The sequence below is a fragment of the Mirounga angustirostris genome, unplaced genomic scaffold (assembly GCF_029215605.1).
Source record: "Mirounga angustirostris isolate CCGP_5_RB_7025 unplaced genomic scaffold, mMirAng1.0.hap1 SCAF_12, whole genome shotgun sequence".
NCBI classification, from domain to species: domain Eukaryota; kingdom Metazoa; phylum Chordata; class Mammalia; order Carnivora; family Phocidae; genus Mirounga; species Mirounga angustirostris.
Genome location: NW_026991720.1, coordinates 20,525,489 through 20,548,488, shown reverse-complemented (window position 1 = coordinate 20,548,488; position 23,000 = coordinate 20,525,489). Strand labels below are relative to the sequence as shown.

The 23,000-nt window shown below is 56.4% G+C and overlaps 1 protein-coding gene across 1 annotated transcript in view; it reads right to left on the bottom strand.

The window, feature by feature from the left end:
- PLXNA4 (plexin A4) overlaps positions 1-23,000 on the bottom strand; it is a 422,724-nt gene that overhangs the window by 33,631 nt on the left and 366,093 nt on the right. Inside the window, exons 16-24 of the mRNA XM_045864250.3 lie at positions 22,461-22,625; positions 19,999-20,092; positions 19,248-19,487; positions 18,477-18,623; positions 17,707-17,941; positions 14,923-15,065; positions 7,342-7,610; positions 4,907-4,973; positions 3,979-4,125 (exon numbers count right to left, since the gene is read on the bottom strand). Of these exons, the coding sequence (XP_045720206.1) occupies positions 3,979-4,125; positions 4,907-4,973; positions 7,342-7,610; positions 14,923-15,065; positions 17,707-17,941; positions 18,477-18,623; positions 19,248-19,487; positions 19,999-20,092; positions 22,461-22,625 (1,507 nt within the window). The remainder of the gene's footprint in view (positions 1-3,978; positions 4,126-4,906; positions 4,974-7,341; positions 7,611-14,922; positions 15,066-17,706; positions 17,942-18,476; positions 18,624-19,247; positions 19,488-19,998; positions 20,093-22,460; positions 22,626-23,000) is intronic.

The following is a 23,000-nucleotide window of genomic DNA, read 5'->3' as shown; positions in this document are numbered from 1 at the left end:
ATGCTGAGTCCCAGGCGCATTCTGGACACCACTGCATGTACGCACGCTCTCTCACACGCACGCCACACACACGGCACCTTCTCAGCAACACACCCAGACCCCTGCCTACCTCTGAACCCCCACCTTCCACGTGTGTCGGTACCTCCTTCCTGTCACTCCCTCTCTCTCTCTCTCTCTCTCTCTCTCACACACACATACATGCACGCATGCACGCACACACACAAATGTGAATCTGGCTTCTTGCTCAAGAGATTTCATAAGCTTCGATTTTTGTGAGGGTTTGGGGCCGATTGGAGGTTGGAGAATCTGTAAGAAGCTTAATGTGCTCTTGAAAAATAAAAAGATGTAGGTTCAGGCCACTGGAGAGGCCTTCCTGGCGCTGAACCCACAACCTCGTGTTCGGAGAAGAGGCCACCCTGGCTCAGGGCCTCGGTGTCTCTTTTTGGAACTAGTCAGAAAAATGAAGGCTCTGCTTAAAGCACCAAGCGATATTTTTTTCCTTGAAAAAGTTCTGGGCTATTTCCCAAGGCTTCTCTTCCCTTGCTGTTCTCAGAGAGGGCTCTGTCTACATGGGTGGGACTGTGTGGGATGCTGGGGGGACCACAGTAGGGCACGCCGGCTCCCACACCCTCCCTCTGCTCCTGCCACCTAAGCCCTCCACGTGCCTTCCTCCCTGATCTCTCACTGCACCCCCCACCTCCCTCCCTGATCTCTCACCGTACCCTCCGATCTCTTGCTGCACCCCACCCCATCCCTCTGATCTCTCGCTGCATCCCCCACCTCCCTGCCTGATCTTTCCCTGCACCCCCACCCCATCCCTCCCTGGTCTCTCGCTGCACCCCCCCACCTCCCTGGCTGATCTCTCGCTGCACCCCCACCACCTCCCTCCCTGGTCTCTCACTGCACCACCACCTCATCCCTGCCTGATCTCTCGCTGCACGCCCCCACCTCCGACTGCAGGCCTGCAGACTCAGACGACAGTTTCCTTCCCCCACCCCCGCTCCACGTGGTGGCAATCAGAACCCTGGCCCCTGGACGCCTGCCTTTCATTAGCAGCCAGACTGCTTCGAGCTCACATGGGAACATGCTTCTTCCATTAAGCAGGAAAAAACCTCCTAAATCTACAAAACCAAACTCTCACCCTCAAAATGTCCTAAACTGAAAACAATGGTGGGAGGAACTCTGGACCGTGGGTCCCTTCTGAGTGCCCTCTCTCAGCCGATCCTTCTAAAGCTTTCTGGGACCCTTGCTGCCCCCCCCATGGCCAAGCACAGCCTGTCACTTTGTGCTGCCCTGGGCTCAGCCTCCCCCAAGCAGCAACGCAGCCTTATCTGGGCATCCTCCCCTGAGGGACCCTGAGGCAGAGGCTGCCCCCTGAGTATGCCCTTCTGACATTTCTACTTGCCTCAGGGGTTCATGGTGGCCCTAGCAGAACCCACGGGATGCTTCAGGGCATTCGGAGAAGAAGCGGTAGCCGGTAGCCATTCTGAGGGACAGGGTTTCCTGGCCACTGGCCAAACCACAGCTCCACCCAGAACGTCCCTTCCCCACTCCCATTCCTGTGCCCCGTGGTTAGTTTCTGAGCAAACTGCCTGGTGTTTGTTTTGTCTTTTTTGTTTTTTTCTGCTAGCTCAGTGCTTCTCAAGTTTTAATGTGAATAGAATCACTCAGGGGTTTTTGTTTGCTTCGAGCACCCAGCACCTCACAGGCTCCCGGGGGAGCACCCCCTAACAGGCTCCTGGGTGATGCCAGTAGGCGCTCCCAGCAGCAGGGCCCTAGAACAGGGGGGCTCAAGTTCTAGTGTCAAGCCAATTAATCACGCAACTGAAGGGCTCCTAGCTATGAAGTGATGCGGCCCTGAGCCTCTCAGCACCTTTCTCCGTTCGGGTATCCCTCCGGCCCAGGACAACGACAGCATCGGTTGGCCCACACTGTCCAGGGCTCCTCTAGCTTCCCTTTCTTTCTTTCCCTCACCAGCCAGGGGCTGCTCACCTTCTGCCTGTTGAGGTCCTTTTCTCAGGCCTGAGGTGGCCTTACATCTCCCTGCAGCCCTTTCTTCCCTGGGCAAAACAATCGCAATTTCCTCCTCCTCTCCTCGAGATGTCTCTTTCCCCAGGCTATCCACCTGATGGCTGTGCTCTCCCGACCCACCCCACGTTCCTTACAGGGACCCTAAGTCCCATCATCTGAAAGCAGCCTGGCCTCTGGAGTCAAGGCTGCTGCCCATCTGGGGACAGCGCCTCATCTCAGCTCACTGCGCTGGATTCGGTCCTGAGGAACGGGGATGGGATGGGAAAGGAAGGGGTGGGGGGAGACCAGGCACGAGACTTTCAGTGGTACTTCTAGCTCATTAAAAATCTATTCCGGTCTCTATTTTGGGAAGATTCCTCACCCCACCCCCACCCCCACCCTTTCTCATTTTAATCAGAGCCTCTAACTGTCTCCTCCGGAGCAGAACGTGACTGTAAGGAAGCAAGGTCCCCAGTCACAGCAGCTCCTCTGAAGCCTCCTCAGGGGAGCCCACTGGGACCCCCCAGCCTGCTGAAGACGGAGGGGGAAAGGTGCCTCACGCCCCATCATTCCCAGCCAGGAGGGACCGTCTCCCTGCTCTCCTTGGGGTCTGGGATTACCCTGGGCTCACTGTTCCTGCCCGGCTCAGCCCCGCTCTGCCCTGTCCTGGCCCTGCCTGTGTGGGTCTCATCTCCCCATAAGCACATTTATTTTATTTTATTTTTTTAGAGAGGGAGGGGGGAGGGGCAGAGAGAGAGAGAAAGAATCTTAAGCAGGCTCCACGCCCAGTGTGGAGCCCAACATGGGGCTCCATCTCACGACCCTGAGGTCCTGACCTGAGTCGCAATCAAGAATTGGATGCTTAACTGACTGAGCTGCCCAGGCGCCCCTCCCCATAAATGCATTTAAATCCCATCTATTTTCTCTCCACACACATCCCCATCTCTGTCTCCACCCATGCTTCACCCCAAACACCTGCTATCTTATTTTCTACCTCCTTCTTTCACATCCTCTCCCCTTTCCTAGCGGAGGCCTGGTGGGAAATCACACATCCGTCCAAAAGGGCCAAAAGTGAGGGTGAGCGCCCTGGCCTGGAAGGACAGTGACAGCCAGCAGAGAGGCAGACAGGCACGGGAAAGTGGTGGCAGGGCCTCCGTGAGCAGCACTGGGCACTTACTCTGTGCTCCCTGCCTCGCACGCCTTGCCCCAGTCCATCCTCCAGACAACTCTGGGAGGCATGCACTATTATTTATCCCTGTGTAAATAAGTTCTAGTGTTCTCCTCCGTTTTTTCAGATAAAGACACCCCAGCTCGGAGAGATTTGAGGGACCTGCCCCAAATCACCCAGCTGCTCAGAAGCCAAGTCAGGGCTCCAATCCAGACCTCATGCTCCTCCGTGCGGAGCTCGGCTGCCTCCTAGGGAGCCGCTATCAGAGAGGGGGTCCAACCTTGACAGAGGGAATCCCCATGTCCCCTGGACAAAGGCGTTAATCACTGGGCCAGTCCGGCCTCACATTCTCAGGTAATGGGGGTATTTGGCCTTAGACCCGTGGGCAGAGGCGGGCTTCTGAAACACAAGGAACTCTTTCTGGTTTCCTCTCCTTCGGGCCCCCACCTGCTCTGCATGGAAGTGTCCCTCCCCACCCGGGCAGAGCTGATGAGGAGTTCACCGAGCGCAATCCGCCCGCCCGCTGCTGGTGAGGGCTTAGGACCCCACGTTCAGCGCACTGGCTTAGAACCACACTAGCCTCTGCTGAAGTGTTGCTCAGACGTGCCTGAGCTACCGGTCCCCAAATCCAGGTGCCCTGGTGTGGGGGCCCTAGGGGAGTCTGGGGTGACAGGCCTGGGTGGGCCAACCCAGGCCAGGTGGCTTTTCAGCGTTTCCACCGTCCCCTCTGCTGGGCAGGGGCTGCACGGGACCACAGCCCCGTTACCAGGGGCAGGGGCAAAACCGTGAGGCTGCTTTACCAGGGTTTTGTAGTCGATCTGCTGGCGGATGAGCTTGTCCTCGCTCAGAGAGTAGCGGGCCTCTCCTGTGATGGCGTCGATGGGGCCCTTCTCCATCTGCTGCTTGATGGCACAGAAGAGCGAGAACAGGGGCTCCCCAGCACACTCCTGGACGCAGAGAAGAACCGTGCTGGGCGGACTCTGGACCAACTTCCCGGAGCCTGTTTCTCGAAGGGCTGCTTTCCACTCCTCTGCTCCAGTTCTCTCCTGCTCCTGCTCCTCCTCTGTTGTCAACTCCCCCTTCCTCTGGACCACCTGTCTTCTCCTGTCTGCCCTCTCCTCTTCACCTCCCCACCTCCTGCCCCCTCTCTGTTTCTTCTCCCCACCCCACTCCAGCCGCTTCCTCTGCGGCCTGTCAGAGACAGAGGTCAGTCCCGGGGCTGCAAAGTCCTCAGAAAGCAAGCTCATAATTGGAAGTCGGGTAGCTCTTCCCTGCCCAGGCACATGGGTGGCTTATCTGCTGCCACACGGGGCCGTGGTACCTGCCTGGGACCCTATCAGCCTCGGGGAGTCTGGGACTGGGAGAGGTGGGGGAGGGGGGAGGAAGAGGGAAAGCAGGGAACTAAGGGGTGAATTGTTTTGAGCTTACATAGGGACTTTGGCTTTAGGGTTCACACGGGGTCCTCTCATGGGCTCTTCTCCCGTGGCCTGTAGGACAGGGGATTATCTCTCATGCCAGGACTGACGGGGTGGTGGGGGCGGGTGTGGGCTCTGTCTCCTGAGACAGTCAGGAGTCTGCCCCTTCGGTGACAGTGACAGTGACGAGGGGGACAGCATTTCTTGCTGGGGTTCTAAGACTCAGGCCTGGGGCATGTGGGCTTTGTGGTGTGCAGGGAAGCTGGGGGGTGGGTAACAGACAGCGCCAGAGATAGCCCAAATCCAATCGTACCTTGAGGAACTTGTAGAGCAGGAAGGTGAACCAGTTGGTCAGCATCTTCTCGGCCACCGACTCAGTCCTGTTACAGCAAGATAAAGACAGAAGCCGGTCAGAGCGCAGGGGGAATGACCCTGCATTGATCTCGCTGCTTACGGCTTTCGGGCCAAATCCTGAGATCCTAAAGAATACTTGAATCCCACGGACTCCTAGACACCGCAGAGTGACGAGACAAGCTGTGCCTGCAGAAGCCGGGAGATGACATGCTGCTGTCAGGCTCCCGGGTGGGTGTTCGGTGGGAATGTGCAGGAGCAGTTCTGTCCCTCGGCACCCTCTGCAGTGATGATGAAGACCCTCTGCGCTGTCCAGTGGGGTAGCCACCAGCCATAGGTCCCCACGGAGCGCTCGAAATGTGGCTAGTGTGTCTGAGAAGCTGAATTTTACATTTTCTTCACCTTTCACTATTTGCATTTGAATGGGCACGTGTAGCTGGCAGTTACCACATTGGATGGGACAGCTTTAGAGAACTTTCTAGTTCCTGTGGGTGGGTGAAAAAAGAAGACCGAAAAACCTCGGGAGATATTAATTGGGCAGTGGCTAGAAAGGAAGGTGGCAGGAGAAGTGGGTCAGGCGACAAAGGCCAGATAGATTAGACTGATCCCCTCACCTAGAGCGAAAGACTCCCAGAGCTGACACGGACTAAAGCTGCATACCTAGCTCATCCTAAGCGATGCCCAAATTATCCTATTTCAAAGTCCTTTGGAACTCCTCCTGGAACGCTGTTAGCGTGTCATTTGCAATGATAGGAAGTGCCTTCTTGAGTCTAACTTGCATCCTTTGTGCTGCTACCCAAGTCCACTTATCCTTTTACCTTGGAAGGGAAGCCACAGCAGCAGGGGTAGGGCCAGAAGACCCTTTGGGTTGCATCCACGTAGAGAAAACAAACGGGCCTCAAACTTGCGCTGAGCGTGGGGCCAGCTCCGGAGAGCAACCGGCCCATCCAGGTATGTTTGGATAGACTCGGAAGTTGCAGTTGGCGGGAGACACAAATAGCTACAATCCCACGGCAGCTGGGCAGTTGCCAGCTCCGAAGCAAACTAGGAGGAGACGAGAAGGAAGACTGTCGAAGTGAGGGGGCCAGCCGGGGGCAAGAGGAAGAAAGGGAGATGGAGGAGGGCAGAAGGAGAGAGAGCACCTGGGAGCGAGCGGGTGGAAAACAAGAGGTGTAGACGCACAGATCCAGAGCGAGGCCACACCGGGAAATTGTTGGTGGGAGCTCTGGCAGGCAGTGGCAACCCTAGAATTATGCCGGTGGGTGGCTGCGTGGTGGAAGTAAAACAAAAATCAAAATGATCTACCTTGCTGTTTCCAAAGCTGGATGATTGCTCCGGCATGTAGCAGCCTTTCACAGCTGTGCGGGCAGATGCCCAGTGCACCGGGGAAGAGCCGGAGGTAAACACTTCTGAAAGCCAAATCTAGCCACTGGCCCAAGCAGGAGGCCCCGCCTCGGACCCAGACACCGAGGACAGAAGGCAGAAGAGAGGCAGAGGCAGACGGTGCCGGGGAGTGATGGCCGGACGTGCGAGCTTTCCAGCTTTGTCCGCACGAAGGCTAAAGACAGTGCACTAACGGCCTGGATGAGAAATGGCCTTCCGGGAGGAGGCAGATGTGAAGGGCAGCATGGAGGGAGTCAGGGAGTCTCTGTGTCCTATAAAGCCGAAGCCACGGGATATGGCTTGGTGGTCACATGTGGTCATTTGGGTCTCCCCAGTGAGGCATCCGACGGGGTGGGGCGGAGCGCCCTGGACCCGCATGGAGCCTCCAGCAGGTGCGTCAGGCAAGGACACACAGGCTGGCCCAGGGCTTCTCACACTTCAACAGAACTTTCGGGTCACCGAGGTGTCTTGGGAGCCTGCAGATTCCGCCCCAGTGGGTGTGGGCTGGGACCGGAGATTCCGCATTACCTGCAAGTTCCCGGGTGATGCTTCCCTGCTGGTCCCAGACAGCAGGGAGAGCTGCCTGGAACTCAAGTTTCCCATCTTGAGATGCTGAGGCGGGTCCCCAGGCAGGAGGCCCTGGGGTATCTCTCCTAATTCATGTTCTGGTTTAGGTAGGGGCAGGGGCTGGAAAAATGACCTCTGAAGAGTCCAAGAGAGAAGAATTCCAGTCGGAGGGGTCATGATCAGGGAGCATAAGGATAGAGAGAGGAGAAGGCAGAGTGCATGTAGGGGGCCAAAGAGAAACAGCAGGGTAAGCCGATGGGCTGTGGCGGACAAGAGGGCATGGGGCGGGCCCTGGCCTCCAGGCAGGTCAGTCCCCACCTTGGGGGACTTGACAGCAACTTCCAGGAGCTCTGCCCCCGTCTCCCCAGAAGGCACAAGATCCAGGCCGAATGGGCTCTCTCTCTGACCTGCGCTCCCCGCCCCCCGCCCCCCGGGCCCGGCCCTCACCTCCTGAGCAGCAGCTTGGGGTGGTTCTTGCTCTCCAGGTTCTTGTCGATGAGGTCGGCCAGCAGCTGCTTCAGCACGTCCGTGGCGTATTCCAGCTTGCTCTGCAGCACGGTCATGATGAGCGAGGCCACGTTGCCGCGGTCGCGCATGGAGAAGCTGCGTTGAGACTCCAGGGTGCGGATGAAGGACAGCAGGAACACCTTGTTGTTGATGAGCTGGGCAAAGAGCTTCAGGCCCTTCTCCACGCGCTCCTGCCGGTAGCCCGGAACCTGTGGAGGAGCCCCCGGGGCGGGGGGTGAGCGGGGGGAGTCCTGACTGCCAGCCGGGCCCGGGGTCTGCCCCACGGGGTGGGCCGTGCGCGCCGCCCCAGGCCCCGCCGCCACTCACCCCACCTGGCCAACAGCACCAAGCCCTCATCGGGTCCTGGGCACCGTGCTGTCTACTTAACCCCCGCGGCGGCTCCCTGCCTCTGGTTTGGAGCTGAATCAGGGGAGGCGCAGAGAGAACGGCACCGGGGATCCCCATCCACGTGGGAGCCTGAGCTCTTCCCTGACGGTGACACAGAGCTGGTGAGGGGCCCCGCACCGTGGCAGATGAGCATCACAGGCAGCCCCCCGGGGGGTGTCCAGGAGGCTGGGGGCTGGGGCCAGTGACCCAGGTGGGTGAGGGATCACCACACCTGAGCCTCCAGCTGACCTGATGCGGACTCTTCTCTGGCCACGTGGATCCCATTAACAGACCAGTGTGGCCTCAGAGTCAGGACTCATGGGGTCCACGCAGGCTCTGTCACCCCCAACCTGTGTGACCTCAGGCAAGCCCATTAACTTCTCTGGGGGCCCAAAGTGACTCACCCAAGGAAAGGGGCAGATTAAGCCCACCAGTCTCTCGGGTGCTCCCTGATTGACTCTGGTGTCTGATGTTTTCCCAGAGACTCCTCTGAGACCCAGGGGAAGGGGAGGAAGAAGGTTTTATCTTCCTGCCCGCATCTCCTGTTCATCGGGAGGCACCTGCATGAGGGCACCGTCCGCTCAGCACGCACTAGCCAGCGACCGAGCTCGGCATGGAGGACGCATCTCTGAGATGCGCGGGGACACAGCAGCTCTTTCCCCAGACTGGAAACAGCCAGATGCCCGGCCACAGCGGATGGCCCCGGGAACTGCGGCATATTCACCCAGCAGGAAGCCACACGGCCACGGGAACGAAGGGCTTTCTGCCACTCACAGTGGCAGGGATGCATCTTGCAGACATTGAATGAAACAAATCAGAAGGGAGAGGGCCATTCGTGTAATACCCTTTAAATAAAGATTTTAAAAAACCATCGACGATGGCAGGAAAATGGTGATTCCGGGGGGTGGCTGGGACTGGAAGGGGACACTCGGGGACTTTTGTGGAGGGCTGGTAGCATTCAGCTTCCTGCTGTGTGTGCTGGCTGGATGGCTGGGTTCACTCAGGGAAAATGCTCTGAGCTGTGTTCTGCCAATGTGTGCGTTGCTTGCTCTGTATGCATTCTTCCATAAAACAAAAAGGTTGCTTAACAAATAAACACAGCCTCTGGCATCAAGGTGAAGCCGTCTGAGAACAGAGCAGGGCACCCTCTGTGGAGTGGGGTGCTGGGGGGGGCAGGGGCCTCCAAAGGAGGTGCCATGGCGGGGGCTGTGTCTCCCCTGCGGGGGTCTTCGGGAAGGAGCAGCATGGATGCGGCAGTGCAGAATGCAGTTTGAGCCAGCGGAGCTTGGGTTAACTGTCACAGTCATATACTGGTTCGGGGGCCCTGAGAAGACTCCGCCTTTCCTTCAACAGCTGGTGCGTATGTCGATCGTCCTCTGCTGAGCGCTGTCTACATGCGTTAGAACTATGGACCCATTTATGCCACACGACCCCCTACGAGGTAGGTCCCAGTATTATCCCAGGGCCTCATGACAGTGGGGGGCTTTCCCAAGATCCCAAGACAGAGACGTGTCAGGGCCAGGCCGTGCACCCGGGCGGTCGGTGCCACGGCCTGCCATCTCGGGGCTGGTGTGAGCTCTGAAGGAGACGGTGTGTCAAAAGCCGGACACACAGTCGTATTTACTGAATGGCAGCAGTTTCATCCCACTTGACTCCAGGAGCTTGAAACTGGGGGGGATGGGTGGCCAGAGAATCCCTGTTTGCCCCAGGTCCAAGGAGGGGGCAGATGCAGAGCTGGAACGTTCGTTCCGCTCACGCATTGAGCTCCCCTGTGTTCCAGGCTCAGGGCAAGGCCCAGGCGGGAGACAGACCAGTCAGACCCGGGCCTGCCCTCGGAAGGTCAGCAGCAGGCCCCTCCGGAAGGCCCTGTCAGAAGGCAGCACCCTGGAGAGAGATGGGAACCCACCGGAGCCAGGGCCTGGCTCATGTTCCGGCAGCATGTTCCGGCTCTCTGCATGGCCACCCCTGGCAAACTCCTCCTTCCCTGTGGTGGGCCCAATCTCAGCTTCATCCTGCCTACCACCCACCCCATTCCCCACTCCATAGGGGCCGGCAAGGGAAGGACAAGGGTAGGAGGCAACCTCACCTTGCTGTCAGCCGGCCTCAGTCTACCCAGCCGTCTGGGTAGACTGTGTGTCCCGCTGACCTCCCTCCCAGCTCTGGGACCACCCCTGACACATGTGTGCACAGTTTACTTCCTCTGTCCTTCAGTCCCCCCAGAGCAACGTCTCCACAACTTGTCCTACTGATGATAGATATCACTACTTCTTCGGCACCCGCCATGAGCAGTGCACGGTGCTGCACACTGTACTTGTCACTCCATCGAAGCCTGCTGAGGACGTTGCAAGAGTGACTGTGCCCTCTGAACTGCCCCTCACAGAAGCTACTGTAGGAGCCAAGGCCAGCCAGCTGGTACAGGAAGGTGCTGGATTTCCAAGCCCATGTTTGGCTCCCGAGTCCCTATCCAACCTCCCCATCCTTTGCCACATCTAGTTCTACCCCAGGGCCTGGGAGGTGACTGAGAGCCTGGCAGCTCAGGCTGGCCATCCAGGGCAGAGGAGCCATGGCCGGGTTTGGCACTGGGGCCCCTGGAGAGGAGAGGAGGACAGAGGGCTGGCCAGGTGGCACGTCTGGTAAGAGGACGTGCTCTGAACTTCGTGGCTTGGCTGCGCACGCCTTCTGGGCACCAAGGCCTGGGGCCCTGGGAAGGAAGGTGCAGCAAAGCCAGCTACGGGGCCACGGCATGCAGGCCAGCAGCCCAGGGTTCGCAATCAGAGAGACTAACTGCCTCCTACATGGAGGAAAGCTCTGTCACGTCTGGGCTCGACTACCTTGTCTGTAAAATGAGAGTATGAGTGCTCTCGTCATAATGTTTTACGAGTATTAAATAAGATAATGTATGTAAAGTGCTCGGGACACACGGTGCGCCCTTAACAGCAGTTTTATTACCTGCCTCTACTCTGCTGGCGGCTTTTAACCGACCCCTCGTGCCCAGGAGTTTCCAAGACAATGGCTACACTGGCCCAGTGTCTGGGGATGCCGGAGGTAGGACTTTTCTCCCCATTATATGAAGGGGGAGATGGAAGTGGAGTATCTTGGTAAAGAGTATCCGGAACAATGCCCCTTTGTAACTGGCTACCCCCTGCCTCCCTAAGCAAATGCCACTCTGAAACAAGACTGTCTTTATTCACCAGTTGGTTCGACAACTTAGTTGAAGCCTGTGAGTATAAAACTGGATAGTAAATTTTAATTGTAACCCAACAGGTTAGAGTTTAGGAGACACGGATAGGTTGAGAATGGGGTGTGTGGTTACTGTTTGCTCCCTGTTTTTAAAGGATCGGTGCCCCTGGCTTGTGTTCTCTCTCTCGCTCCCACTTTCTCTCAAGTAAATAAATAAAATCTTAAAAAAAAAAAATAATAAAGGATCGGTGTGTGCCCAGTGCCTAGATAGCCCCTTTCCCACATGCCCGGCCTTCACCAGATGGTCACAAAAGAGGGGGGACTGGTGGCCTATGTCCAGGGCAGACTAAAGCCAGAGAACACCTCCTTCTTCTCACACATCTGCTGTTCATACCCAACCAGTGGGCAGCTAGCCGCATGGCTGAAAATGTCGGGAAACATTGCTTTAGATTAGTCAGTGCCTTTCCTGGGAATATTTCCATACTCAGAAAGCCAATGGGGAGAAACTATTCCAGTGGTAAGACAGGGTTGGAAACAAATCAGAAAAGAACAGTCCAGGCAAGATCCCTGTATCTTGCATGGGATGCTGGATCTCACATAGCCCCGGGCTAATGTGCAATAGTAAAAGTGGATTTCTATTAATTAATTAGCGAGTTTCATGGAAAGGAAAAGTCGTATGTTCTGGGTATATACCCACAAGACTGGGAGCAGGAGCTCAAACAGATACACGTACACCCATGTTCTTAGCAGCTGCATCCACAGTAGCCCAGAGCAGCCCAGCGTCCACTGACAGGTGAATAGATAAACGAAACGCGGTGCATCCATACAACGGACTATCACTCAGGCTTGAAAAGAAAGGAGATTCTGTCACATGCTACAATATGGGTGAACCTTGAGAACACTTTGTTAAGTGAAGTAAGTCAGTCCCAAAAGGATAAATATTATATGATTCCACTGACATGAGGGTCCCTGAGTCGTCAAATTCATAGAGACAGAAAGTGAAATGGTGGTTTCTGGAGGAGGGGATGGGGGGTTAGTGTTTAACGGGGACAGGGTTTCACTGGGGGAAGATGAAAACCTTCCGGAGACGGATGGAGGTGATGGTCACCCCACAGCGTGAATGTACTTACTGACTCTGAGCTGCACGTGTAAAAAATCGTGGAAACGGTCCATTTTCTGTGATGCGTGTTTTACCACAATTCGAAACAAGAAAAGCTGTGTGACCTGTTGGACTCGGAGCCTGGCCATCCTGTGGGCTCCAGCTCAGGGAAGTGTGCAAAGGCAGCTTCGGACTCCGTCATGAGCAGGGAACTAAGTCTCCCCTCGTGATGAAGGCAAGGAAGAAGAGAGAAGCCTCGGGTGCGAGGGGAAACGTTAACACGCCAGATGAGGAATAAGGCCACCGTAGGGCGTGATGTACTACGTAACGGGGGCCAAAGGGACGGTCTGGGGCAGGGGCGGGGTATCTACCCACAGTCCGCGGTTGTGCACTGAACGACGCGCAAGCCAGTCATCCAGGCTGCTCGCGTGATTGCAACCCAGCAGCCCTGGTTCGCAGAGGCCTTCTTCTGCGGCCTTCCCGGGGCTGGGTTCATCTGACACTGTGCCAGACAGATGGGCGAGGGGAGTCAGTGACTCCTGGTGGTGCGGCTCTGGGGGTGCCCTCCTGGGTGTTCAGCCCATGGGGTAGCTGGCGTCACCGTGAAGTTCAGAAATTAGTCTCTAAGACGGTGCTGAACCAGAGCCCTTGCAGTTTTCTGGCAGAGAGTGGAGTGTGCTGACCCAGAAGCCGCTGTTTGGGGGTGCTTCGTGTCAGGGAGCTAGGCAGGCAGGACCAGAGCCGCACAGTGGAGCAGGGAGCTGGCCCCACGCAAGGCTCCGAGGGCAGGGGTGAGGGTGCGGGGGGTTTCTGCTTGTTGAGTCTGGCTTGCTGAGCTGGGTTCCTGGCTGTGTGCCTCACTGAAGAATAGGGCTAGGAGTTGGGAAGCAGCCCGTCTTGCTTCTCACAGGAAACTGACCCTAGAGGGAAGCCTGGAGAAGTACAGCTGGGTAGAGACTCCACCAGCTTTCAGCAAGGGGCTTGGTATAGTTCAGAAGGGCAATGAGAAGGAATCGTTTGTATTCTGGTCCTCGGGGAACAGGGCTGCTGTAGACAGTGAGGCAGGCTGTGCACTGAACAACTCCAAGAGGTGTCACATGTGAATGATGCCATCTGGAGCACTGCAGTGTTCAACCTGCACAACCGCCCATGCGATCCTGTGGAAGAATGAGCCCTATAACTCTCCTGCCACTGCCCTGGCCAGTCCTTGGGAGTGTGCTGTCCTTGGGAGTGTGTTAAACTAGTGCCAAGACTGGCCTGCGGGTCTGAGAATCTCCGGAGATGCAGGTGCGTGTGGAAAATGCATAGTCTTCAGTGGACTAAACACCCTGGGATTTTGAAGCAAGTGAAAATGAGGCTGGAAAAAAGATAAATGGAAGAGAAAAACAAATGGGAATGAGAGAGGGCACGGGCAAGAAGAGTGAGACCAAGAGAATGGATAGAATATCATGATACAGACAGTGTTTTCATCTGTATAAAGGACACACGCGTATACCCTAGACATGAACACACACAAGCAGATGTGCAGACAGAGGGAGAGGTGTGTTCTCAGTGAGGACACAGAGCCCGCCATCTACGGCCTCTGGAAGTGCCTCTGGGTATCTATCCACTGAGGAGCCCAGGGGACCCTCCTCTGGACAGAAGTGCCCTTGACCTCATTATGGAAGCACGCACGCGTGCACATACATACACACACGCACACACCGCATTCAACAGTTATGGAGAAACGCATGTGGGCCCCGAAGCCCCTGGGGCCTTGCTCTGCTGCCTGTAGAGGGGCCTCCACATCCCCTTGGACTGCCTACGCAGACATTCCCACAGGGGTCAGTACCTGCAAAATTGTGCGACCGCTGAGCGATGGGTCTGTTGCAATGTTATGGATGCTATCCATCTTGGAATTAGTCTTATTCTCTGTTGTTGCTTTGGCTGGAGATTTTTGATCCATCCTAATAAGTGTCCAGAGCCGTAAGGCATGACAGCGACGTGCAAGGTCTTGGCGTGGGGAGCACAGACCCTGAAGTCTAACTGAGGGACTCCAATCCTGGCCCCGCCCCGTCCCAGCAGGTGGCCCCAGTGCCCTTAGCTTTGTTGCCTCTAAAATGAGCGCACCATCTGCAGCCCGCTTTTGAGCTATTAAATCAACACATACACCTGGAGTCCTTAAAACCAGACCCGGAGATTAGTGAGCCGTCAACTAATGGCGATTATTCCTTATGATAATTATTTTGCCCTGGTTTCCTCATTTGTATTTTTCACTTTTCTCTGGTAGTTATCTTTATGAGTCATCCCAAATCCCTTTTGGAACAAAGCGTAATACGAGTATATGCATAAGCCAGATACCATGCTAGACAGTAAGTGGGATAAAATGTTCAAAAGATGAGGTCCTGCTGGTACAAAAGACAGCGATGTTCTTATCATGCACACTCCCACCTCCCTCCCCAGTGCATCCCTTATCTTTCCCACATATACTTATTGGGCACCAACTATCTGGTGAAATCCCTTATATCGTGGTTTCCTAAACAGGGGGCCATGAGCTCACGACACTGTCTGGTTTTTGCGTGTAGGTAAAGTTTTTTTCCTTCAACTTCCATTCAGTTCTCAAGGGATCCATGACCTCTAGGACCCAAATCTACTCCCATCTCTGCTCAGAGCCTCCCTGGCTTGGCCCCATTTCCTGCAGAGGGACCGGCTGGCTGGCACCAACAAGTGGGGGGCGACTCGGGTCAATCACGTCCCCTCCCTGGCCTCAGCTTTCTCGCCTCCCAACAAGGTGGCTGCACTTGAAGGTCACCGATACCCTTCTCCACGCTAACACCTTGACGGAGCAAGGCTTGGTCGTGGGTACTGCTTCTCACCTCGAGGTCCCGCAGCACCGGGTGGTCTTCAATCCCGGGGAACAGCACCCGCATGGTGTAGGTTCTGTAGTCCAGGAAGGGGATCCCAGCTCCATCCAGGTCACTGGTCAGCTCGTGGATGTCTGTCTGCAGCTCGGCAAAAGCTGGTACAAAGGGAAGCCCATGAGAATGCCGGCTGGGGCAGACCCTGAGTCTGAATGCTCGGAACCCTCACCCAGGCCCCTGGGAGACATGGGCAATGGACCGCCGGTGTGCAGGAATAACGCGGGATGTCTTAAGTGGCTGGGGTGAAGGACATAGGAAGGGGAGAAAGATGTGGCACACGGAGGCGAGTCTTGGGCCAGATCCCTTCCAAAGCATGGCTGCTTGGATTTGTCCTGCTGCTGGGATCTGAAGTGCCTCCCCGTCTGAAGATGAAGGGTTTTGGTTTGCAGAATATGCTGGGGGTGGGGGGACACCCCTATCAAGAGACGGGGGAGGGAGGGGAGAGGTTCCAGGGGTGGGGGGTCTATTCCCAATTCTGCATTTTTAGAGTGGTCTTCCTCTGAAAAGTTAAGAATAATTTATTTTGCAGTCCCAGTTCTGGGCCAGGCAGCTGGAACCATCAAACCACCAGTGGGGCCAGATGAAGCCTCCGCCACACTAATATATTCCTTCCAGATACATTTGTGGGGCGTATCTTTATCCTTCCTTCCTCAAGGTGATGCCACTCAGTGGTGATTTATGATCTGCATGTGGGCATGGCTGTCCGTGGAGGCAGCTCAGGCTTCCCGATGACCATGGAGCTGCAAGACCCCCTTCCCTCTGGCCCCCAAGAAAGTCCAGCACACGGCACCGAAGTTGTGATCACGCTCAGTCCTGAGCACAGCCCTCCTCCCAGGCTGCCCTCCGCCCTGGGAGGCAGTCAGAAATGCCGCGCCAGGCCCTTTCCTGCTCTGCCTCTCCCCTGGGCGCGCACACACGTTCTGACACGCGTGCACGCCTGCTGCACACGCGTGCTTGCACCCAACCAGGATGGATTAGCCCATGCTGGCAAAGAACAGCCAGCGGGCACTGATTATGCAATCCTTCTTAATATTTCTATAAACACCAGAATCGGGGAAAAGTATTTTGTGGGCTCTGCTGATCACACGAACACAACATGGTGGGCCCAGGCACTGTGGACGGGGGCCCCGCTGCACCCCACAGTGCCAACTTGGGCCTCCGGATCTCGGGTTTCTGGGCCTTCTGGAGAATAGCAGTGCTGCTTCTTTGATAGAACAAGACACCACCTGGCCCCCTGGACAGGCTCCTGCAGGCCTCCCCTGGGCTGCTCTGTTCCTGCACCCTGGTCACCCGGACGCACAGGGTCCCTCTCAAGGCAAGTGACTCACGCTTCCGAGTGGAACTTACACCAGCGTGTGCGCCCTCGTGTGTATGAAAGGAGTCGGTACGGTTTTTGGCCTGTACTGTCGCCCAAAGCGACAGTGATGCACATGTGTGTAAAGTTTAGGCAGTGAAGGGCCTAGGCTGGGCCTCTTCGGGTTTGTGTGTAGGTGATGCCTGGCTTACTGCCAAGTCTCTGGGGCGTCACCTTCCCTGGACCCAAGCTGCCCCTTATATGTCCGAGGGCCAGCTCTGGGCTCCCCCGACAAATGCCTTCAAGGCTAATCTCCGTGTGCTCTGCTTTACATCTCTCTCTGTGCCCACTCGTGCAGGAGAGCTCTCCCCCGAGCCAGAAGCCAAGGCCCTCTCCTGGTGCCTCCGTGGACACTCTACGGCTGTACTCCTTGTCTGGCTGCTCATCTCTCCTTCTCCAGAATGTTCTGAGAGGAACCTGGCTTGGCATTCCCCTCTCTGCCCCCTCCCGGTTGGGGTGCTCAGCTGGCGGGGAGGAGAAGGAGGGGGTTGGCTTTTTATCGGTCTGCAGCCTTCCTTCAAGTCACTAAGCGCCTCCAACATTCAAAGCCTCGTGCCTGCCACACATAAAAGAGATTCTAATCACTACACCTAATTAGAGGGAAGAGTACATTGCGGAGAAAAAAATTAAGCAGCATAAATATAATAAAAGGCAGTAATTAACAGTCCCACAAGGCTGATGCCGTGTTGACAGCTAAGGATGTAGTGAAGGGATGGGACGGGCCCACTTCCCCATCAGACGGAGCCACGGCTTCCCTGGTGAGGATGGGAGGGCCCCAGGTACAGGCTGGATTGACTCCGAGAATAAATCTACAGCAAAGAACCCACTCAGACCCTCCGAGGGTGACTCACGAAATGATATCCTGGGGCGACAAGAGTCTGACTCCTAAATTTCCTTCTTGGATTCAGTGCTGCTGATTTCATATCATGGTGGTGTTGGTAATTTTTAAAAATATAAGCTGTGAAACCCTCTTCCTTCTAAATCTTAAATCAGAGCTACGGCTGTATTGTCCTCCCTAAGGAAGGGAGCTCAAGGTTGCTGAACGCCGCATGTCAAGACCCGCTAAGCTCTCCCTGAGTGGAGAGCATCAAACCCCTGCGGCCAGGATTCGGGGCTGCAGACTGCCCTTGGGGGGTTGAAAGGACCCCTGCTGACCTGGGGAGAGAGGGAAGGGGGGCACCTCGAGGGCGGGGGGGGGCGGCCTCGCCCAGGGAGGGGCTGCGTCTGCTGGGATATGGGCTGGGTCTGGACGCAGCTCGGAGACCAGAGTCAGAGGTCAGACGCCCGGCCCCCAGCACTGCCCGCAGGTGCCCAGCCCGCTCGCCCATGTGAGACGCGCACGCAGAGCCTCGGGCGTGGGGCTGTGGTCCCGGGTCACCAAGTACCTTCTTTGCACTCGAGCGCCACTCGTGACTCCAGGTTGTCCATTTGCATCTGCAGCCGCTTCAGCGTGAGGTCACTTTCGCGGGACTTGCGTTTGTAGGCGATGAGGACGGCGACGATGAAGATGACCAGGAGGCCGCCGGCCACGGCGATGCTAACGATGGCGGGCAGGCTGAGCGGGCTGTCTGGGGCGACGTACACCATCCCCGGGGAGTATTCCATGCCACCGACGCGGGCCTGGGGACACAGCAGGCGAGAGGGAGTTGGGAGCGGGCGCAGAGCAGTGTGGGGAGCCTCCCCGGGCTGTCGATGAACTGGCCACGGGGCAGGACGGGGAAAGGGCTCCGGGGAGGAGAGTCGTCACTGGCTGTAAGGACAGCTGAGGCGGGTTGTGGGGCCTGAGCAGGGTGTCTGGATGGCTCAGAGACGGGAAGCTGCACAGTACCCAGGACTAGGGTTGTCATCTTCGTAAGGAAAGAGCACACAGCTGGGACCTAAAGAAGTCGGACATGACTTCGGTGAGTGGCTCCCTGAGCTTCATCCCAGGCTAAGGATGGATGACTGAGACACAGAGCATGATCTGATGGACCTCCTCGGGCCAACCACGGTCCCCTCCTGCAAGGGTCTCTTGCCTGTAACAGGCGATGCACACATCATTCATGTTGCTTTGCTTGCTCTCACTGGGGCACCAGCCAGAATCCCCTCCTGGTCTGCTCACGCTCTAGCATCCCTAGTGCCTGCCCTGTCCGGAATGGGGCCCCGGCTGGCTCACCATCACTTTGTGCCTGCCGATGAGGTTGGGGGACTCGCAGAGCAGCTGCACGTCGGACACCGTCACAGTGCATGGCTTCTCCCCCACCAGCACGGTGTAGTTCAGCTTCACATTGCCCCCGGCCACGGGGGGGATCAGGTTCTTGCCCTGGAGGGACAGGAAAGCCCTGGTTTGCACCGCAGAGTCAGGACCATAGCTGCCGGCTGGCTGCCACGTCCCCCCACCCAGAGGTCCCATCCTGCTGGCGAGTGCTGGAGAGGCCACCTTCCATAGTAAGTCCCCAAACCCCATGACACCTACACTGCCATTCCCCTTTCCTCAGTGGGGAGTCAGTAATCAAGGCACTCTCTAGCTTATCCAAATGCACCTCAGAATCCTTCTTAACACAGAGCTATGGTCAATCACCACCAGTTGACTCCAAACTGTCACAGGAGTTACAAGTAATCTGCCGCCCGTGCTCCAAAGAAACCCTCTACTGTGGCTTGCGGAGGGCCACACGGGAGGAAGCAGGATGAGCCTTGGACCTTCCAGGTCCTGGACTCCGGGGACAAAGGAAGCTTGGGAGTCAGATGGCTAGGATGGATCCAGCTGCCCTGATCAGGTCTCCATGGCCTTTAAAGAGTTTGCCTCTCAATCCAAACTCAGAGCCAGTGTTTTCCATGCTCTGGACTCCAGTGATGAACTCGGGCCTCTCTCTGTGACTTGACAAGCCTCCCCGTTCCCCACAGCAGCCTCCTTGCTTCCCGCCTCCTGCCTACGACCTCACTCTACCTTCAGGATGATGGGAGTGCCGGGCTTGAGCTCCAGGATTCCTGAGGGCCCAAAGGCCTCGAATACAGGGTTGGGATAATAGGTGAAGTTGGTCTTGTTGAGGATTAGCAGGGACTGGACGTTGTCCAGGATGAAGCCAAACTCCTCGGGCCTCTCGGTCAGGTCGGACTGGTGGTCGGGCCCCAGAGCGAGGGCTGGAGCCTGGCAGGTCATCTCAGTAGCATTCAGAACCTCACAGAGCTGGAGGGGGCCAGAGAGGCAAGACCATGCAGCGTCTGGACCTACACAGCCCCACACACCCAGCAGGGCGCCCTCCATGCTGGGATACAGCATGGGGTTGACACGGGACAGTTAGGGATGGGTCGCTGCCCCTCTGCATCCAGGACCACAGAACCTGGCCACTCAAGGAGTAAACTGCGCAGCTAGCACCCACCTCCGCAGTGGCCAGAGGGGGTGTGGCAGTGACGGGGGTATCTCTGAGCTAAGGGGCAGCACTGGGGGGTCTGAAAGATGGAGGAATAAGGGTATGAAACCCCAGAACCCCCCAAAGCAATTGCCCCTCCAGGCCTGTACCCCAAAGTACGAAAATGCCCTCATGTCTCCTTCCTCATCTCACCATCCCAGTGCCCCGGGGTGTCACATGCAATGGGTCATCTGTGTCTGGGTGGCCCTACTCAGGACGCCCCATGTCTTTTGGGAAAGTGACATGTTGAGTGGGCAGCCTCATGCCCCCTGCCCTCCCTGGACTCACATTGATGTGCTCCTTCCCTCCATGCTTGGCACGGATCTGGGGATTCTGTATGAGGTCCAGGTGAGTCCCCCACACGGCGATGGGTGTGTTTCCACTGACAGGGGTGGGGGGGAGAAACAAGGAGGCATGTCAACACAGGGATAGGAGTAGCAATGGGGCTTGATGACAATGATGATGATGATCAGGCTGAGCTCCGACATTAAAGGCCATGATAACCAGGAGGCATGATAATGTTCACGGGGACAATGATGGCAAACTGAATGAATAAGGATGAGCCTCAGCAGCCATCACTCATCACAGCAGTGATGACCAGATGTCTGTGGCCATCCTGCACTGAGCGCATCTGGAGTGTGGACACCCGTGGAGGCTCTGGAGCCTCCTGACCTGAGTCGGATGCTTCTCTGCAGCCCCCTGGTGTCTCTCCCCCAGCCCTCACCAGTCACAGGGAGATTTCCACCCTGGCCTTGGCCTAATGAAAGCCCTGTTCCAAGATGTTCCCCACTAAACCATCCAGGGTCTGAGCACAGTCTCCTCCCTAGGAATCACTACAATTTCACCTTGGAAGCTTCCGTCTGCTGAGATCTGGGAAAGGCAGAGGCCCAGACACCCAGGAACCTCGTGGTGCAAACAGCAAATGTTCTGGGACTCAGGTCTCCTGTATCCTGGATGTCAGCCAGGTATGGAGGAGGAGGGAGCAGGAGATTCCTCTTTGTGTAACTTTCCAAAGAAAACCTCAATGCCAATTGCTGTATGCAGGGCTCTAAGAAGCTGACCTGAGGCAAGAGCTATCTTCCTTGGGGGCTACTCAAAGGAAAGTGACAAGTCACTTTCTCCACAATCCAGAGAGTATCTTCAAGAAGAATCCTACTATCTGGAACAGTTAGTTATAAGCTTGGTGAGTGAAGAATCCGTGACACCCATATTCATGTCTCCCTCTCTGTGCCTCTGCCCATCTCTGTACTCCCTGTTATTCCCTGCTCTCCACCTGTCCCCCACTCTCACACACACACACACGCACACACACACACACACTCACACTCGCACACGCCGGAAGATTCCTGTAAAACCCAGACAGGCTCTTCTGCCCATGGTGGTGTTCCAGAATGAGATTCTGCTATCTGCCATCTCCCAATCTTCTTAATCACCAATTCAACCCCCCATCCCTGTTGGTGAGCAGCCCAGCCTGTTGTGAGTGGTGCAAAGCCACGCTCTGCAGGGCCCCACCCCTCAGAGAATCTGTTCACTGCAGCAAACTCTGGAGCCGGCTGGCAGGCCCAGAACGTGCTTCCAACCTCGCACTGGTTATGAACATGACTCAGGGTCAGCTACTGAGTGCCAGGAAGGACGATGTCTCTATTTCCGTGCTGTTGACTTGAGGAAGAACTGAGTTAAACCAGGCCTCCTCAGGGAGCTGCAGAGTTTGTCTACATTAAGGGCTACACCAACTTCCTGGATTCACCAGGCCCTGGGGGCAAATCCCAGAAGTGCTTTCTACAGATGCTTTCCCCCTTTCTGTGCCTTGTAGTCATCTACTTTAAAAACACGGCCAACGCTTATAAAGTGTGGGTCTTAGGGAGTAACCGGTGAGAACAAGCCAATCTTATCTCCACGGCCTTTCATGGGTGTAAGGCCGGGGGTGGCAAACGTCCCTGCAAAGGGCCAGAGAGTAAATATTTTAGGCTTCCCAGGCCATATGGTCTGTTGCAATTACTCAACTCTGTTGCTGTGGTGAGAAAGCAGCTAAAGACAAAACATATACGAATGAGCATGGCTGTATTCCAATAAAACTTTATTCATAAAAGGAGGCAGATGGCCAGATCTGGCCCCCAGGTTGGAGTCTGCTGACCCCTAGTTTAGAAGACTATTCTCTGGACTGGATTGGTCCCTGACTCCTGCTTCAGCCATGGAGACCACATCTTCATGCTCTCCCCCTCCCCTCGATGCCAGACGCCCTCTAGAACTGAAGCCAACAGTGGGGAGGGCTGACGACTGGGCCAGGGGCAGTGGGAGAGAGCTGAGCCAGGCGCTGCACTGTGCCTATGCATCCGGCTTAGCCCTCCCAGAGTCCCGGGAGGGAGTTGACAGATGAGAAACCATAGGCCCAGAGAAGTTAAGTCACCTTTAAGGTCATTCAGCTGGGCTAAGCCCACTCTTTCTGACCTCAAGCCCATATTTGGGGGTTCACGGCCTCCAGGGGCACAGTGATGGGATCATGGCCTCCAGGGGCACGCACCAAATCCTCAGATGAGGGGCCATGGGCTCTTGCTGATTGGAGCTTGGGTTCTGGGGTCAGGGCCCACTTGGAGGTACTCTCAGTAGAAGGAGGGCACCCTGGCAGGAAGGTCTGATTTGGGGGGTGCTCTGAACCAACCCCAATTCATCAGTCCTCAAAGAATAACTGGGCCCCAAGACTGTCCTTGGCTCTTGGAGAGTTAAGGGAGGACAACCAGGGCCACGCCTACCTGACTATGCTCCACTCTGGCTCGATGCGCACGATGGTGGGGTCCTCCATGTACTGGAAGAACAGGTCCTGGTGGATACTGGCCTTGTCCACTTGCACCATCACCTTCATTTCCAGCACCTCATCTGAGGATGTGGTGTTGCAGACGATGTAGGATGGAGAGCGTCTGCAGGGAGGGCAGACATGCAGCTGGGCTCCCGAGTGTTGAAGGGGACCGGGGTCCAGGCAGGGGCTAGGGCCCTCCACCCCTCCCTGTTCCCAGGCTCCTCAGAGGCCACGGTGAGCACTGCCCCAGGTGGAAAGCTCCAGGAACTACTGACAGAGTAGTAGGCAGGTTCCTCTGAGACCCCTTTTCAATGAGGCCTCATCCTTGGGCCCTGTCTTGGGCCTGCCAAACCCCATTTTTAGCAAGAATCCTGCAAAGTGAGGTCACCCAGAGTCCCCCTGCCCCCTTGATACCTGATCACCCCGGCCGGCCTGCAGCAAGAATCCTGTTAAGTCGGTTTAGCAAGAATTTTCCTATTCTTGCTGTTGCTTCTTA